The 17,815-nt window shown below is 40.1% G+C and overlaps 1 protein-coding gene across 1 annotated transcript in view; it reads left to right on the forward strand.

Annotated features, from left to right (window-relative positions):
- Positions 1-10,053: 10,053 nt before the first annotated feature.
- LOC306751679 (transmembrane protein 132C-like) overlaps positions 10,054-17,815 on the forward strand; it is a gene marked incomplete at both ends in the record, with an annotated part of 129,514 nt that continues 121,752 nt past the window's right edge. The window contains one exon of the mRNA XM_079235294.1: positions 10,054-10,120. Within this exon, the coding sequence (XP_079091420.1) occupies positions 10,054-10,120 (67 nt within the window). The remainder of the gene's footprint in view (positions 10,121-17,815) is intronic.

Consider the following 17,815-nt stretch of genomic DNA (forward strand, 5'->3'; position numbering starts at 1 on the left):
TGAGGGAAAACATTGCTTGAAGTTTGAAGTCTGTTTTGCCTTTGTTGTTGATTGTAGATTCAATTATTTACCATTATCCTGAGTGTACACAAGTGGATTGGCCGTGCATGTTTGAAGAAGAATGAAAGCCAACAGGGAAGGAGCAAAGGCAAATGTCATCGCACAACTGCATCAAATTAAGATACAGTGTAATAATAATAATAATAATAATAATACTTTCAATTTATATAGCGCTTTTCCAAATGCTCAAAGACGCTTTGAGCATTTGTATAATGTAGCTTCACATTGCGCAAGTCCTTCTCATAGACTATAGCTACTATTTAAAACAAGGCACGGCCATACTTGACATAATTAGCGTGAGAATAAATATAGTCCATTATGCTGTAATACTGAATCCAACATATTTATGCTCATAGTGCACCAAATGTGGTTGACCCAATAACTATGCTGATGAGTGTGGATCTTTTTCAAATATATAATTTCTTATGTGGGTGCTTATTAGATCTAATGGCTATATCGTTGGTCATGAACTTTGCAAGTTGAGCCTGCCACATCAAATTGGCCGGTCACTCAGTATTACTGGCTCTGCAGCATATAATGGCAGCTGATGACAGTTCGGCCTTGTTCGGAGCTCCATCCCTGATTGCCTGTTGTTGGTAATGGCTGAGGGAGCAGAGTAGTGGGCAAGTAAAGACCATTGCAGGTAACACATCATTATCCCCTTGTTGGGGAAAGGTTTCTCTTTGAGACTGATAAATGTTAATTACTCCACCCTGACATCAGACGGAGAACGCAGCTGGAGCAGCAAGAAGAGGACCTCATGATGGAATTACTGTTGAGCATTTGTTTTTGCAGTTGTGACTGTATATTATTTTGTATATCATTGTATGTGTTTGTTCTTATGTTTATCATTTTCTGGGACTAAAGACAGATCAAATGTGCTGCAGCAGTAGTGTAAAACATTTGCTTCTATCTCACTATCTGTTTCACTGCTGATTTCCTTTCATCTCAAAGTTGAGCGGAATATTATATTACAAACCCAGAAGCTTTCAAAATGAATGATGAAACATGGAAAAGACAACAAAAGAAGCATTTATTTGGAGTAGCAGCAAATCCTCCATACATTGGTCCTCATTAGTCAATACAGATCAGCTAACAGCTCGCTTCAAGTCTGCCCAATGGCAGCGGCAAGGATGTAATACAGCTAATCAATACTTCAGTGATTTTGCCTGGAAGAGAACGCATGCTCTGTATGTGAACCAGCTGATGCATCCTCGAGAAATACTAATAAGAGAAAAGCTGGAATCCCAAGAGAAGAATGGTTTTCTTCAAATTATCTCACCAGCCAAACTGTGTGTGTGTGTGTGTGTGTGTGTGTGTTTGTGTGTGTGTGGGTGTGTGTGCATGTGTGTGTGAGAAAGGAGGTGAGACAATTATAGTAAAATAAACAGACAGAGATACATTGATGATTGTTTATCAAAATATATAATCAAGGCGAAATTGTGTCAAAATTTGTTTGTGTCAATCTGGTTTGTCATGAGCACTTTGTGATTTTCTATGAGAGCTATAAAACACAACAAAGTGTCCTGATAAAATGGAAATAACTGAAGAGATGGAGGTGAAAACCTCAAGTAGGCAATATTATAAAATATATTAAAGTTGAACTCAAGTTCCTCCAGTGAGAGATACACTGCATTCAGTAATATGAAATGAAGCAGATTTACTGTTGCTAAGGGTTCCTATAGTTCAACATGGAGGGGGGTGAGTTAATGGGATGCACTTTCCAAGGTTCTGAAAGGAATGGTTAATTTCCTGCACTGCTGGAGTTCTGAAAAAGGCTTGAATGGGAGGAAACTCTCAGCTTCATCAGAGTTATCGGGACAAAAGATTTTAAAAACTGCGTTTGAAAACTGCTGGTTCTTTGATGAAAAAGTCAAAGGCACGAGCCTGTGTACGTTAAAAATATAATGAAATATGTCATCTATGATGCAGGACTTCAGTAGGAAACATCCAATAATTGAGCCTACAATGAGTGACACTGATGCCGAGCAGAAGCTAAGTACACTGATGATGATATGCTCTGACTCCACCTCTCGCTGGCTTCTTCTCTATCGTGATGGATGGCAGCTGAGTGATGGTTATTGTTGTGGTACTCAAAGCCATCCGCGATACCAAACTGATCGACGAATCAAGATTTCTCAAAAACAGATGTGAAATAGCTAAAACTGAAAACTGAAGTACAGTTACATTATCCAGCAAACTCCTGGGTTTCTATGTTGAGGAACATTAAAGCTAATTGGAAAATCAAACCACATGCTTGATACTTTTTATACTCAATATGCATTCACAGGCTGCATCTTCCTCTCTATGCCTTAGATTTAATTGTTAGTGGCGGAGTACGCCATTTTGGCGCTGAATTCACACGGACAAGGGACACGCAGGAAATGATGCATGAATATAATCCAACATGGCAACCCTGTCTCCTAAAAATTACGTTCCCCCAGAACTAATACGCATTCCCAATTACGTTTGATCAGAAACGTATCTCCTCCCTGATTATGTTTGTGTTTGACATATTGCACATACGTTGATTAAACACGTATGTTGATCATACACGTATTTTTGTTTTATTGTTTTTATGTTTGTGTTTGACGTATTACAAATACGTGTATAATTGTGTGTTTGTGTTATTGTTTTCTTGCTTTTTCTTGAAAAAAGAAAAGAGGGGCGGGGTGAGGCCAGTGACAGCTGCCCCTCTTTTCTTTTTTCTCTGCAGAGTTTAAAAATTAAAATATGCTTAAATAAAGCAAGAAAACAATAACACAAACACACGATTATACACGTATTTGTAATACGTCAAACACAAACATAACAACAATAAAACAAAAATATGTGTATAATCAACATAAGTGTTTAATCAACGTATATGTAAATACGTCAAACACAAACATAATCAGGGAGGAGATACGTTTCTGATCAAAAGTAATTGGGAATGCGTATTAGTTCTGGGGGAACGTAATTTTTAGGAGACAGGGTTGAACATGGCTGTTTTTAACAGCTTCACTGTTTAGTCTTCACTTTCCTACAGCAATATCACAGCTGTATTAAGTTACAACCAATGTAGAAAACACAAGGTGACTTGTATTGTTGTTTGATGACCACAACCATCATCAACAATGTGCCCACAAAACGAGACCACAGCCAGATCAGCTTAAAGTATTGCGCAGAGAAATGGAACAAGAAAGAGCAGCTATACAGCGAGCGTTTAGACGAAGAGCAGCGGGCGACACCTCTAAATCCTCAGCAAGGTAACCCACTGCTTTCGCCGTTGTGTGGGAAACTACTTGCGCCACGCTCAACGAGAAATCAGTTTTCAGTTGCATGGCATAATGGAAAAAGGCCAATTATTTTGTTGTTTGCTTGGCTGCGCTGTAAATAGATAAACCTCCTCTGTTCTATTTCTGACAGAGTATATAACAGACCCAGAATTCTTAGGCTTGTATCGAACCACCTGTTAGGAGTGTCCATCAGGGTCTGACATCTAAAGATTTAGAACTTCAGGATGTAATAAAAAGAAAACTGAAACTGGCCATGTCTACTACTTGGAAACTCTATACAAAGTGCACTTGATTTAGAGAGTGGGTTAAAATGTTGACCAGAACTCCTTGAGATGTCCTGTTATGCTACAATATAAAATAAACCTACCAGGCAGTTAGAAATGTCCGAGTGCATGCTGGCAAGAGGCATACGATAACCTCCCAGCACAGTTTTACAGCTGTATCTTACAGAGAAATTGCATGTGCCGTGCTAATAGAAACCTTTGAGATGAGATAAAACAGGGTGCTTGACAACATGTTTACTTCACTAATGGTTCTCTCCAATTGTTCCCGTTTCTCTGTGAATTTTAGTGACACTTTTGTCTCTAACCTCTCTGGTCCTTCATGTGCATCGAGGAATATTTAAAAAGGTGCCTCACATTGAGAAAGAAGATGTGCTTCACAGCAGCATCTGATCTTTTATTCATTACATATCATTGTGCGTCTGCCTCTCAACTCTGATTCATCAGCACATTATGATATTGTTTTGTTTGTGTTGCTCCTGATTTGAGAAGGGCACAGTACTATTTTCTTTTTAAATCTCTTATCAGGTCAGCCTCTGGCAATGACCCCTTTAAAAGGATGTGTGCGTACACTGTGTGTGTGTTTGTGTGTCTGTGTGTGTGTGTGTGTGTGTGTGTGTGTGTGTGTGTGTGTGTGTGTGTGTGCTATATCAGTGATGCATCTACTGACTCATTACTTTGCTCTCTTTTCTACACTCCACATAGGTGAGTGCAATATCTACTGCATTATGAAGAACTCAGTTTAACAGATAAATCTTTTATTGTTAAAACTTAACAGGGCAGCCGGGCCTTTGGCTAACCTGCTGAATTAAACCTTTATAGAGAGGCAAGACATTATTAATACTTAACTCCCTTTAATATGCCGGCATGTTTCCACTTGTGTTGCTGTGTTATGATGTAAGGGTCACTGGGGGAAGAGATACTGACCAGACACGCAGCACTACTTCACCCAAGCAATTACAACATTGGCTGTTTACCAACAGATCTTTAGTCGTAATGCCAGCAGTACACGTCAAACAGATCGAACATGGCGTGCTATCCAAGGAGCTACAAGCAATATCCTCACTGTCACTCAAAACAATACAAACAGTCATTTGATCAATTGTTTTAATAAAAGCCATTGATCATAACTGCTTTAAATCTAAATCCATTTGAAGGAGACGTAACACTTTTAAATACTCAGATATTAATGAAGTTTCAAATGGTCGACATAGATCAAGAGACGCATGATTAAAGACTAAAATGGCGGATCAGTAAAATAACTATGTTCGTAAGTTTTCCTGCATACCCACTTTGAATGCAGAGGACATCAACAAGCCTTAACTTGCTGCTTCTGCAGCCTGTTTGAAGAAAAGAAAAACACATGAATCTCAGACTGTGTGTGTGTGTGTGTGTGTGTGTGTGTGTGTGTGTGAATTAATTGGCGTGAACCACAGACACAGTGTAGTTATGCTACATTTATAATACGTATCTAACTCTTGACTTGGCCCTAGTTTCCACACGTGACTGCTGTTGGAATTGTCACTGTCCGTGACATCATGTTATTCAGCTCTCTGGTCATGCCTTTCACATGACCCCTTATGTAATTCAGAGAATGCAAAGATTGAGAGATTTCTTTTCATGCGAGAGATTTCGTACAAACTCAAGCTCATTCTATAAACCTCTCACCATTTTGAAAACTGAACAGCTGCCATGAAGCTGGCAGCTTTCGCAGCTCTTCCCAGAGCAAAAGCAGGAGACGCTCAAAGCCAACAGAGTGACATCCCATGAGACTTTGCTCACCAGGAAGTAGACACCAGTTAAAATTTCACAGCCAGGATGTGTGTCTGTGCGGGGTCACGCTGAGTCTTTCCCCTCCTCTCACACTGCCATCAGATAATCTGTTTTAAGTTTATTTTTGCCTCTTTCATCAGTAGCTTATTAAACAGTCACTGTGGGAACTATTGGGGGAAAGAGGCAGAATTACTTCAGTCCTGTGAAATAAACTGCAGCGCATGTCTTTTACTGTATGTCAATTAGTAAGCTATGTCTGAGTTGGATAAATAGTTCCAGACAGGGAATCAAACATGATTTCATTAAATTAATAAAGTAGCTAAAAGGGTTCTTGGGTATTTGCATGTATTATTATATGTAAAAAGAGAAAAATGTTCTTCTGTTGCTCAAAACAGAGATTTAACGTTTTTGTATTTTGAGCACGTAGCTAATGTTCTCATCAGTGAAACTTATACTGACTGCAATAAAGTTAAGTTCTGAGATGACCAACATTACAAGCAGCCAGGGAGGATGGTAAAGGGCAGAGCCAAGGCGTCCTCCGAATATTTATACGACTGTCGAACATAGTGAGAAATAAGCTTTGGGAGAAAAAACTGAAGTAAAAAGTGTTTTAAAATAAGTCAAAGTGGGCAGAAGCAAAGGTGATATCCTGATGATGTAAAAGGTCATTTAAAAAAAGGACCAAAAAGTTTTTAACGGGTTACACTGATTTAATAGGTGCCGTGTTAACTTTAATAATACAAACCACCTTTAGGTAAAAACACGACACATGGGTTCTATGAATAATGTGCAGGAAACATGATTCAATGTTTGGATTTTTTTAGGATGAGTGACAGGCCAAGATCCAAGAAAGCAGCTGAAGTCAGAACTGTATAAGACAGCAACAATAACACACACGATCCTTATTTCATGTCAACTCCTATCGGGTCGGCCATGTGTTATGGAAAGCCTTTCTCAAATGCTGTCATTCGACAATTCCGAGTTTGTTTCTACTTTGATACCTCATTCTGCTTGAATAGTGCGTGTGCACCAGACGGCAGGATGAAGAGAGGAGGATGAAGGACGACGCTCTCTCTTTCTTCCAAACCCACAGGGTCCCTGCTCTCCGCCGCTGATGGCCTGTAATTGGTGTTTAGCGCTGTTGTGGAGAGGCCTCAGCTGCCGGGTTGCTCCTCGGCTGCCTTTCAACGTGTCACTGGTTTGTGTGTCCCATTGTGGCTTGTTCACTCTTCACTTGAGGAATAGCGAGCATGTACGCTGGCAACTTTTCCCCCAGCAGGGTGCAGACCAACAGCTGTGCTCCATCGTTCTTTGACGGAATGAAGGGATGGATGGGTAAAGATAGATTATTTTATCTCCTACACTTACTATTATCTTAATACTATACTCTTTATATACCATTACTATCTTTAGTTTGTATTGCAATCAGGAGAGACTGGTTTCAGAGTTTAACAATAATGTATTACAATTGCATACATATGAATAGTGCAAAGGGGTAGTGATGCTGACATCTGCGTCAGCAGAATCCCCCTGGACACTGGTGGTGGTGGTGAAGAAGAAGAAGAAGAAGAAGAAGAAGAAGAAGAAGAAGAGGAAGAAGAAGAAGAAGAAGAAGAAGAAGAAGAAGAAGAAGAAGAAGAAGAAGAAGAAGAAGAAGAAGAAGAAGAAGAAGAAGAAGAAGAAGAAGAAGAAGAGAGTTGCTGTAACCCGCTGATGAATGAAGCAGGACCGACAGCTGACTAGCGGTGCCCGGTAGGAGGAGGGTCGCATCGGTTTGAGCTGAAATGACAACTGACAGCCCTGAGGAGAAACTATTTAAAGGTAGACAACAATGCTGTGATTGGCTTAGGGAATTGCTCCGACTCCCAACATACATGCCCCTAATCAGCTGATGGAGTAATCGCTGTGAGACTACAGACTGGCTTCTGAATGAACCGGCGAGTAAAGATGGTATTCCTTACTGAACTTACGCTTGAGCTTCATTTACTTTCCTTAATGGTTGGTAATAATTGGCATAGGTAGAGTAAGTAAGTATTTGAATGTAAGTACATTTACTCAAGCACTGTACTTAAGTTTATGTACTTTTCATTACTTTATGGTAGCAGAGTATTTCTACACCTACACTTCTTCCATCGGTGCTACTCAGTAGGTGAACAAAGTTGACAGTTTTATCAGTGCTATCTTAACTTGGACTAATATACATGTAGGATAACTAAACGGGTCAAAGAGAGACAAAGCAACTACGAAGATACATACAATGGCCACAAAGAGACAGGAAACAACTACACAGAAATAAAATGACAAAATGACTACAAACGGGAGAAAACAACCACAGAGAAAAATGATTTAAAAAAACAACAACACCAAAACAACAACAAAGTGAAGAAACAAAGTAAGACACTTACAGAGAGATGTCTAAATACTACAAAGAGACAAAAAGAACACCCAACACGCTAAACACCTAGTATGTGTGTTTTGCTCCTATATGAGAATGGGTCATTTTCCATGTCTGTGTCCAGAGGCCCATTGTCTCATAACCCGCCCATGCTTGGGCTCGAGACTCCATATGTTTGACTTAAAAGTATTGGGCATGTGTAGGCCGGAAGGGTTTAATGAATTAATTATTGAGCAGCATCGGGAAATTGATTGTTTAGGGAGGTTGAGGGAGCTAAAAGTCAGGATATCTCAGCCCCTGTTGCATCACCTTTAACCTTTGACTCTTTTGAGTCCCCTAGCTTCATGGACCTGCAATACTACATTTATGGAGTACCCCTTTCATATTGTAATTGTACTACTGTCACCTGTTGCTCTTCTTGAGGTGTATTGCATTATTTCTGCTGTAAAAGTATTTTCATAATAAGAAATCTTATTTTTGGAGGGACAACGTGACCTCATATTTGAGGTGCATTTTTCTTTCCACTGCAGAATGTAGAGCATATTATTTGTATTATTAGTATTGCTTATTCATGCCACCCCAGGAGTCACTACTCCTTTTGCGTATATCAATATGTTCAGCCCACACTTGTTCTCCAGACGGTTCATGTTTATGCAGCACTTTCTCATGCAGCTCGCTGAGGGCCGCGTGCACCCTGCAGTCAGAGGTGCCCCATAGGTGGCACTGTTGGCTCTCATGAACGACCCGTGGCACAACAGGTTGCACAACTCCACTCCTCTCCTCACTGAATAGACACTAATGATCCATCCAGCAGGTTATGGGAGAGCTCAAATAAAAATGTAATGTGCCCTGTATTATGTCATTGAGAACCACTTTCGCCTCGGTTCGGAGCAATTCATTGCATGTTACACAACCTCAGATTTATGTTTTGTATATTGTGGATTAAACTGGAATATAATGCCAAGCTTCTCTTTATTATTTGATTATTTAAAACGGTGTTAAAAAAGCCCCGCCACATCCCTATGAAATAAAATGTTTGTTTTCTATCGTCTACATTTGTGATCATTGTCTGCCTGTCCCAGTCTCGTGTTCATTTTCACCATTCAACAGGAAATATAACCAATCCAAAAAAAAGCCTGCCACCAACCTTTTTTCTCCAACGGTTCTAAAACTACACAAAAGCGCAATTCCCAGATACGAATACGGGAATTGAATGGCACAATATTTGCTGACGTGACGCCTCCAAAAACCCTCTAATTTGCCAATCCAGCCCGGAGTGCGCGTGCCCCCCCTCCTCAGCTTCTGCACCAGCCCTCTCTGAGTCCACAGCCACAGGGTGCAGAGCGGCGACGGCTCCGGATCCACCTCACCCGCCGCCAGTGCACGCGTCTCCATCTCGGGGAAAGTTGGAGGACTAATTGATTCGATATCGCATGTGTTCACGTGACACTTGCCAGGTGATTTGTATCGCTGTGAATCCACCGCTCTATGAAAAAGAAGAAGAAGAAAACCAGATAGCTGCGCCTGTCATGAGATCTCTTTGGAAAGCAGAGATTGTTGAGGACTTTTTTTTTTTTTTTGCCAGTGGGCTCGTTGATGTAATGATTCCAGCCTGAAAAAAGAAGGAGACGGTTGTGTTTTGATTGTCAGTATTGGATGAGAGCGCGGCGCCGTATCCTGTGTAATAAGAGAAACATGGTAAGAAAAAAAGAAGAAAAAACACTGCATCAATTTCTCAGACTTATTCTTGTTTCTATTCCAGTGATGTTTATGTTGCTTTTTTGTAGCCTAGTGGTTGTTTTACAAGTGTGCAAAGCCCACAGGCAGAGAACCATATAAGGAATCCATGACACGTTCAGCACATTTGTCAAACGTTAAACACCCCTGGGTGCTGTAGGGTAAGCTTGGTGACAGACGCACCCCGGGGGCACCTGCATTATCCTAAGAGAAAAAGAAAAAAACAGTTACATTAATATATACCGTGAAGAATGAGGTCAGTCCATTGTTCATTATATGTGTTCCATGAATGTTGGAGCATATTCGACAAATGTGGACTTCTCTTTCTTTCCCCTGTTGCAAAATGTGGGCTGTCACTGTGTTTGTAGGGGATGGTATACTGACCGTGCGTTCATGTTTGTGATGGCAGGTGGTGTCGCACGGAATACAGCTGATTTGTTCTAAATGGAGAACTGCTCAAAGAGGATAAATTGCGTGCAAAGTAGTTCGGCTTTCTGCTGAGGGAGTTCTTCCACCCCCTCGAATGAACATGAGTCCACGGCGAGACATGGGGCCGCTCCGGTGCGTGGGACTCACCGCGTTTCTCCTGTGCACAGGTAAGACCCCCAGAGAAACCTGAGCTAATGCCAATCAGCACCTGTGTCCATATAGCTGGAGCACGAATTGTGGAAATGCAAGGCAATCGTTATAATAATAAGTGCCACTGTAAATGCATCAACCTTCATGGATTGGTTTTATTCAGCTCGGGACATTTAATGAAATGCAAATGATTTCATTTCTGCCAAGAGGACATATATGATTTATGAGACATATAATTAGCTGTAAGCTGCTGTGGCATACAAAATGACTTGTATTAACATGAATGAAATGTGACAGTTGCCTAGGGAGTGTGTGGGTTTGGGTGTTGTAGTTTGGGGTTGGAGCAGCACTTAAATGGGATGCGGTGTGTGTGTGTGTGTGTGTGTGTGTGTGTGTGTGTGTGTGTGTGTGTGTGTGTGTGTGTGTGTGTGTGTGTGTGTGTGTGTGTGTGTGTGTGTGAATATGGCACTGCAGAGCACCAGAAATAACAACAGTCTGCAGAGCAGATACAACCCAGAAAAAGAGGAGTCCACCTTTTCACTAAGTTTGAGCAATTCTGCACTTAAAAACTTGTGTGTGGGTGAAATCTATCCATATAGATGTGTTTTTGAGTGTGTGAATGCATGTTTCTGGATGTTGCAGTGTATATATTTGGCTGTGAGAGTGTGGATGTGTGGGTGTTATGTGTGTTTGTTTTAAGATGTGTGGGCCTGTGATTAAAAAAAAGAAAAAATGCATATGTAGGAACAATTATTATTATTATTATTTTTCACTGTCAATCACAAGGCAAATGTAAACTCTTTCCCACTCAGCTCACTACCAGAAAACAGATATATTTGTCATAGTTAGATAATGGAGAAATACTGCGTGTATTTATAGGAAATGCACTTTTTTGTTCATCCTTCCATTATGGTCACATTTCATTTTAATATTTCAATACGGTAATCTGGGGATGCAGCAGCCTCTGTAAACCTGGGTCCATTAGCAACAAGAGCAGTCAGATTATTTGACTGAAAACAAACAGCCAGTTCAGCCATATTATCTAAAACACTTATAATAAGTGCTTTCGATGGTTGAACAAATACATGACTTATTTGTAGAGGTAAAGGAGCGACAACTGTGCGACAAATGAAAGTACAGTTCCTCTGCGGCGTACAAGATTCTTCAATTGTATCCTGAACACCTCACAGTGATGATATGACACACTAGGAATTCACTGCACCCAGCCCAAAACATAGTCCTGTATATAATCCCCCATAAAAAAAGGTGAACTGCTGTTTTTACACTTCTGTTTTTGTATGGATTAAACAAACAAGATATAACACCTTAATTAGTGAGCTTTAGTTGAGCTTATTAATTTGTATTCACCTTTGGTCAGACACAAGCTATAGCAGTTTATACTGTTTCCAGTCTTGGAGCTAAACTCTCCTGTCTCCATCTTTGTGTATAAGTTATCAGTCTTCTAATTAGTTAGTTAGAATATTACCTAAAATATTCATTGGAAGAAAAAAAAATCAGACGAGTGGCTCTTTTCCCTATAAAGCCACTCCAAAAACACACAGGTTGGCTGAAGATTCATCCGTATCTCACTGGTCCTAGTCAGCCACTTAATCTTTGCAGGCGGAAGTGGAGGGGAAAGAAGAGAAAAACAGATTCCATCCTGTCAGTCAAACCCCTGGTGTGCAGAGTCTCAGAGGATATTATAACTCTCCAGCCATCTGATTGCTTTCACCAAGAGGTTCTAGGTTGTCTCTTTAGACACACATACTGACAGGCACATACTGTAAGGATACCTACACACTCACACACTGTCAACTGGCCATCAGGACATCTGGAAGTACTTCATATAGCCTGGCATGCTATAGGATGTGATGCAGATTTTTAAACATGACAGATTGGAGGATTGTCACTTCTTAGTCATATAGAAAAAAGTTTGGCCTTGCTGCCGCTTAACATTGAGGCTAACATATTAAAGTTGCAGAAACAACTTTATGATGTTGTTAATACCACACCAACCATTGTCGGCATACTGTGTAGTTTTCATCACCTGGTCATACACGTTTGAAGATGAAGTGCACTGTGCTTAACAAGAGTGTGAGGATTCTCACTCGGAGCTCTTTTTCATTTTTTGTATTGCTCTTTTGGAAATGTGTGGGCCGAGCCACAGTGGATTGGGATGGAAAGTTGAAAAAGTTACAAAATCAAGAGCCTTTAGCTTTGATTTAATAATCTCTCTCTCTCTCTCTCTCTCTCTCTCTCTCTCTCTCTGTCTCTCTCTCTCTTTCTCTCTCTCTCTCTCTCTCTCTCTCTCTCACACACACACACACACACACACACACACACACACACACACACACACACAGAGAGAACCCGAACCAAAATAACAGTAGCAATCGAGGCACAACTGGTAATTTTCAATGTCGGATCACCACTACCTGTTTTGCTATAACTCAAACAAAGAGAACAACAAACAAAGAGAATGACAGGACCCTCTGCTATCAGAATGCTGTAGGTAGCACTTGGTGCTAATATTACCAATATTTATCAAAACCCGTTGCCAGACAAGAACTCTGCTATTGTACGATAAAGTTTTGTTGTGTTTTAACGTGCAATGCCAACCATTTTCACATGCTGCTTTCCAAAGTATCTGTGCATGGCAAATATGGGTGAGGGTGAGGGTTACGGTTAGGGATAGGATGCCAAATTGTTAAATTAAATGTGATTAAGTGGATAGTTGGGATTAGTCGAAGTGCGGTTGTATGAGTTACTTATCCTGAGTCAGTGTACCTGCAGTAGATGGCGCTCGGCATGCCCCCAGTTTGGAGAAACAGACATGAGTGTCAGAACAGGAGAAAAGCAATGCACTGCTGTGGACAGGTGCAGCAGAAAAATGCATTTTAGCCATCTGAGAAAAAAACCCAGTTCAGTCTAATCAGTTTAAGGATAGGCCTGCACTATATACTATATATATCTACACTCCTATCATGTGGCTCAGTGGTGAGTAGGGTCATACTTCAATCAGACGATCGGCAGTTTGATCCCCGGCTCCGCTAGCACATGTCGATGTGTCCTTGGGCAAGACACTTAACCCCAAATTGCTCCCGCTGTGCCCCCGGTGAGTGAAAGGTTAGTTACTCCTGATGGGCTGATGGCACCTTACCATGAAGTCATAGGATAATATTCTCATAAACTTTCATACAATCAGACTTCGTTTTGCAATGAGGGGAGTTGCCCCCTGCTGGCCATGAAAAAGAATGCGCGTTTAAGTCAAATTTACATTTGTTTCACCTTTCAGAACTGGAGGTTGTCGCCTAGTTAGGAATAGTCCACTCAATCACTTGGTCAAGGCTCAGGAAAGATAGAGGCTAGAATATAAAAAATGATGTTATGGGTTGAACTCATAACGTCGCTAGCAGGAAAGTCCAACATGCTACACTGAATGTGGTCTAATGTGAATGTAATTCCTAGGATACTGGGATGTATATAATTGTAAAGGAAGAAGACACAGGTAGAGAAACAAGAGCAATATCACACTGTTGAATAGTCAGACTTCAGTAACTATATTTTACATATGAGGGAAAACGGAGTTTACAAATAATGCAGTGCTTTGCATTTGTGCATAGCAAATCTTTTCGGTGGCCATTTGGCCACAGGTTTGTGTTACTGTAAGACGTTCCAGCAGGCAGAATTGGAACATTATGCACCTGTTTTACAGTGGAACAGTGATATCTTGTGGATGATTATTGAACTCTGGCTCATTACGCTTTGATGCTATGTCCAAAATATCTTCCATCAGGACGTTTAGTCAATTCAGCCTTATAATCAACCGTCATGATTGTGCTGTTTGAGCTTGTTGAGCTTGTTGACTGATCTAAGTTCAGGGATGTTTTGCAATGATTGCACCAACATGTAAAGGCATTAGTCCCATGGGCCTCAGTTTTTTTTTCACCTCAAAGAATATTGTTCTATGCTTGCTGACCAACATCTGAACATTGAATTCATATTACTAAACACATTAAATCTTGTTTATTTCAGTTGAGAAATATTGCAAAAAAATACTGAACAAATAACACTGAGAATGTCTCTTTTCCTCTCCACCCGGACTGCTTACCTGTATTAAACCAAGGCTGCTGAAACGTGCTAATAGTACCAGAACGCTTCTGATTCCAAAATCTTGTCCCATTGCCTTCAGATTCTGTATAAATGCAGAATCTGTTAAAGAGACAGTGTGTAGCATTTAGGCATGTTTATTGGTAGATATTGAATATAATATTCATAAGCCCCAAGGTTACTTGTGCTTTTTATTAGTACTTTTTAGTGTTTTGATGTCATTTATTATCTCGCTGCAGTGCGCATCTCCTCTGCTCTCCGTGTTGGGCTGTGCTCCTCCAACTGCACACACACACACACACACACACACACACACACACACACACACACACACACACACACACACACACACACACACACACACACACACACACACACACATACACACACACCTAATGAAATCGGCCTCAGCCGCTGTATTTACACAAACACAGCACGAACGATCGGCCAAAAGCTTTTTCCTTTGTGAACTTCTCTGCCGGCTGAGACAAAGCGGCCAGGTGGACAGAAGACAGGAGGAATGACTGAAACTCAAGGATGTCTGTTCGTCATTCTTTATAAACTTCAGCAATGTTCTTTATTTTATCCTTTCCAGTGAGATATTATTTACTTTATATAAGACTTTCCGATTGTAAACATAACTGTTACTGCTCTAGAAACAATATTTAACTATATATCTACATTATACATGTTCTGTTCTGAATTTATTGGTTTTTAACATCTTATATATATTTTTTTAAACAATTATTTAGTCATGTAGAATAACCAAGTATTGATAAGATTAGCCCCCACTTGTACTAAATCCTAAAGATACCTATCCCTACCTCTAGGCCACCCCGACACGCTAAGGGGTATTTAGTTGGTTGCAACCTGCCACAAACCACTAGATGCAACTCAAATTGACACACTGTCCCTTTAATAGAGAAAACAAGTCACCCCAATTCTTGCCTCCCTCAATCGGCTTCTCTTAAAACACAGAATGGACAACATTTGACTAATTACACAAACGGCCTTGCATGGCCTGGCCCCTGCATATATATCAAAGTTGTTATCCGTTCCTTGTTCCGATTTAAATGCTGTAGAATGCATTCGTATGTATGTATGTATGTATCTACATATTCATGTGTGTATGTGTGTGTATGTATGTGTATGTATGTTTGTATCTACCGCTGTCTGTCTGTCTGTATGTATGTATGTTTATTATCAATATATATTCCAACTGGGAACAGGTCCGACCTATTAATCAAAAGAACAGATTACCAAAGATATTTCTTTGAATAATTATTAGTGCTGCTGTTCACGTTTCGAGGCTGCAGTGGGTTTCAAAAGAGATCAACAAAGAAAAATTAGAGTTAAAAAAATGTAAGTTTAACAAAATGAACAAAAGAAAATGCAAATTGAGAAAACTAAAAATCTCATTTATGTTGGGTTTTTATTTTTAAAGAAGAGAGGAAACAAACAGGTAGCATGTTTTTGTCTTCCCCTGTCATTCTGTGGACTGTTTTACCTTAGTTTCCACAGCAAGTGTTTAACAGTCTACTGACGAAACAGGCAAAAAACAACGTAAGACTTGAAACAGATTATCCCATGTCAATGTTAGGGGAGAGGATGCACACACACTGTACACACATTAAGGCTGTTAAACCCAAACTGGCTTCTACCACCTGGAGAGCAAAGTCTCGTGGGTTATTATTGGTTGCTTTAAACATCTCCTGGTTTCACTATGAGAGGAGGTTGTCAGGGCTGAGAGCTGGTACACAATTCTGCTTTAAGAAAAAGAAGACGCCAACAGAATAAGCTGACTAGGAACCCCATAAGAAAATTGCCTCTACCTCTTGGTTCTTCTTAAATGGTTCAAAAAGCATTTCTATGAACTATAATGTTCATTACCATAAAATGAGAACTAGGATACTTCTCACTGGAAGCCTTGACCGGAAAGCTAAAATTGAGTCTGCCTCTTGAACTTCATGGGTCTTTCCTGCAGCAGAGGAAGGCATTTGACTTTCCAGAGGAAAAGCCAAAGTTTATCACACTGAAAAGAACACATTTCGTCTGTAAAGCAAAAGCCCTCTAGATAAATACACATTGAATAATAATTTACCAAATACAGTGCAAAAATGTACTATCACTGAATGAAATGCTGTATTATAAAGTGATAGATGAAGACTGGCTTGGCCCATATGACACTCTATTTTACACAAGGCTCCAGAGAGCAGCAGAGGGAAACGCCGCACCGGGGAGCCATATGTCATATTATATGGGTCATAACACACAGACAAAAGTCATAAAGTGAAAGGTCATGTAAAGAACACCGTTGAGTAAAAGGCGTAGTACAAACCCCACATTTTTGTATGCGTAAAAAAGCTGCCATGAACTGGGGTCTGCAATAAAGCTAATTGAATTATATTTACCTAAAAATTAAATTGAGCCACAAACTCTCGGCGATACGACAGTTTGGTTAGTATGGAAGCAGCTTTACTGTCCGGTTTAACCAATAGAAAACCTTACTATCTTTAGGCCTCTGCTCGAAAATTGCAAACCAAAACTAAAAAGAGTGTATTTCTGCAACCACTAGGGCTATTTGAAGATGACACAGCTAAAATGAAAAGGTTTCAGGTCCGCCTAGAAAAAAAGCACTTTCAGGATAATTATTTATTTGAAATGATGCAGCTGTAAGGTCCAACTCGAACCCGAATCATAGCACACTATGTGAACATTCTCTCTGCAAAGGTTGACTTTGATAAAGTGAAGCAGAAAAAAAGTTAGACAGGGTTTAGTGCAGAGAAAATTCAGACGAGGTCTCCAAAATTTGCATTGGGGCACATTTGTGACATTTTAATTTTTTCATGTACCAAACCATATATTTCACTTGTATATTACTTATATTACTTGTATTGGTGTTCAATACATCCAAATACAGCAGTTTGGGGCTTTTTTTTAATAAAACAAGCTATGATTTACAGTTTTATATAACACTCGCTCAGTCTTCCCCCCCTTAGGGGGGGAAGACTGAGCGAGGGTGGGGGGGGGATTGTTTTTTAAAAGGTCATGTAGCTGTACTATAGCCTACTGTTGTTTGTTGTATCTTTAATGTACGTCTATTTGACAATTTTACAAATCATATTGAGGTCATATTAGTACCAGATATCCCAGGAACCCAAATAAGCATGATCTCAACATTGACAAATCTAAATTGCTTACATGCTTTCTTGATTATCCCTATGGATAAAGAATTTCTGAGAAAAAAATAAAACATGAATTACAGATATTCTGGCTCACACTTATAGTGTTTAAACCTGTTAAGTGTTTAAAGCTGCAATACTTTATTTCATGGGCTACTTGGGGGCACATGAACAAGCTGTGAAAACCACACTGACAGTTGTCACAACAGATGTATTTGGAAGTAACTGCTAATGGACAATTCTCCTGTCCACCTGTAAATCCAATATTTACTCTCCCTTTAGCTGTTTTGGTCTCCACCAGCTGCATGAGAGAAGCAGCTCGCCAGATGTTCGACTTTTCTACCCAACGTGTTCTGTCTGCAATGTGGTGTTGAGCATGGTCTCTTGCAGTCGGTTTTCAGACTTTCTTTTCTATGAAAA

The sequence above is a fragment of the Taurulus bubalis genome (genome assembly GCF_910589615.1).
Source record: "Taurulus bubalis genome assembly, chromosome: 19".
In the NCBI taxonomy this organism is placed as follows: Eukaryota; Metazoa; Chordata; class Actinopteri; order Perciformes; family Cottidae; genus Taurulus; species Taurulus bubalis.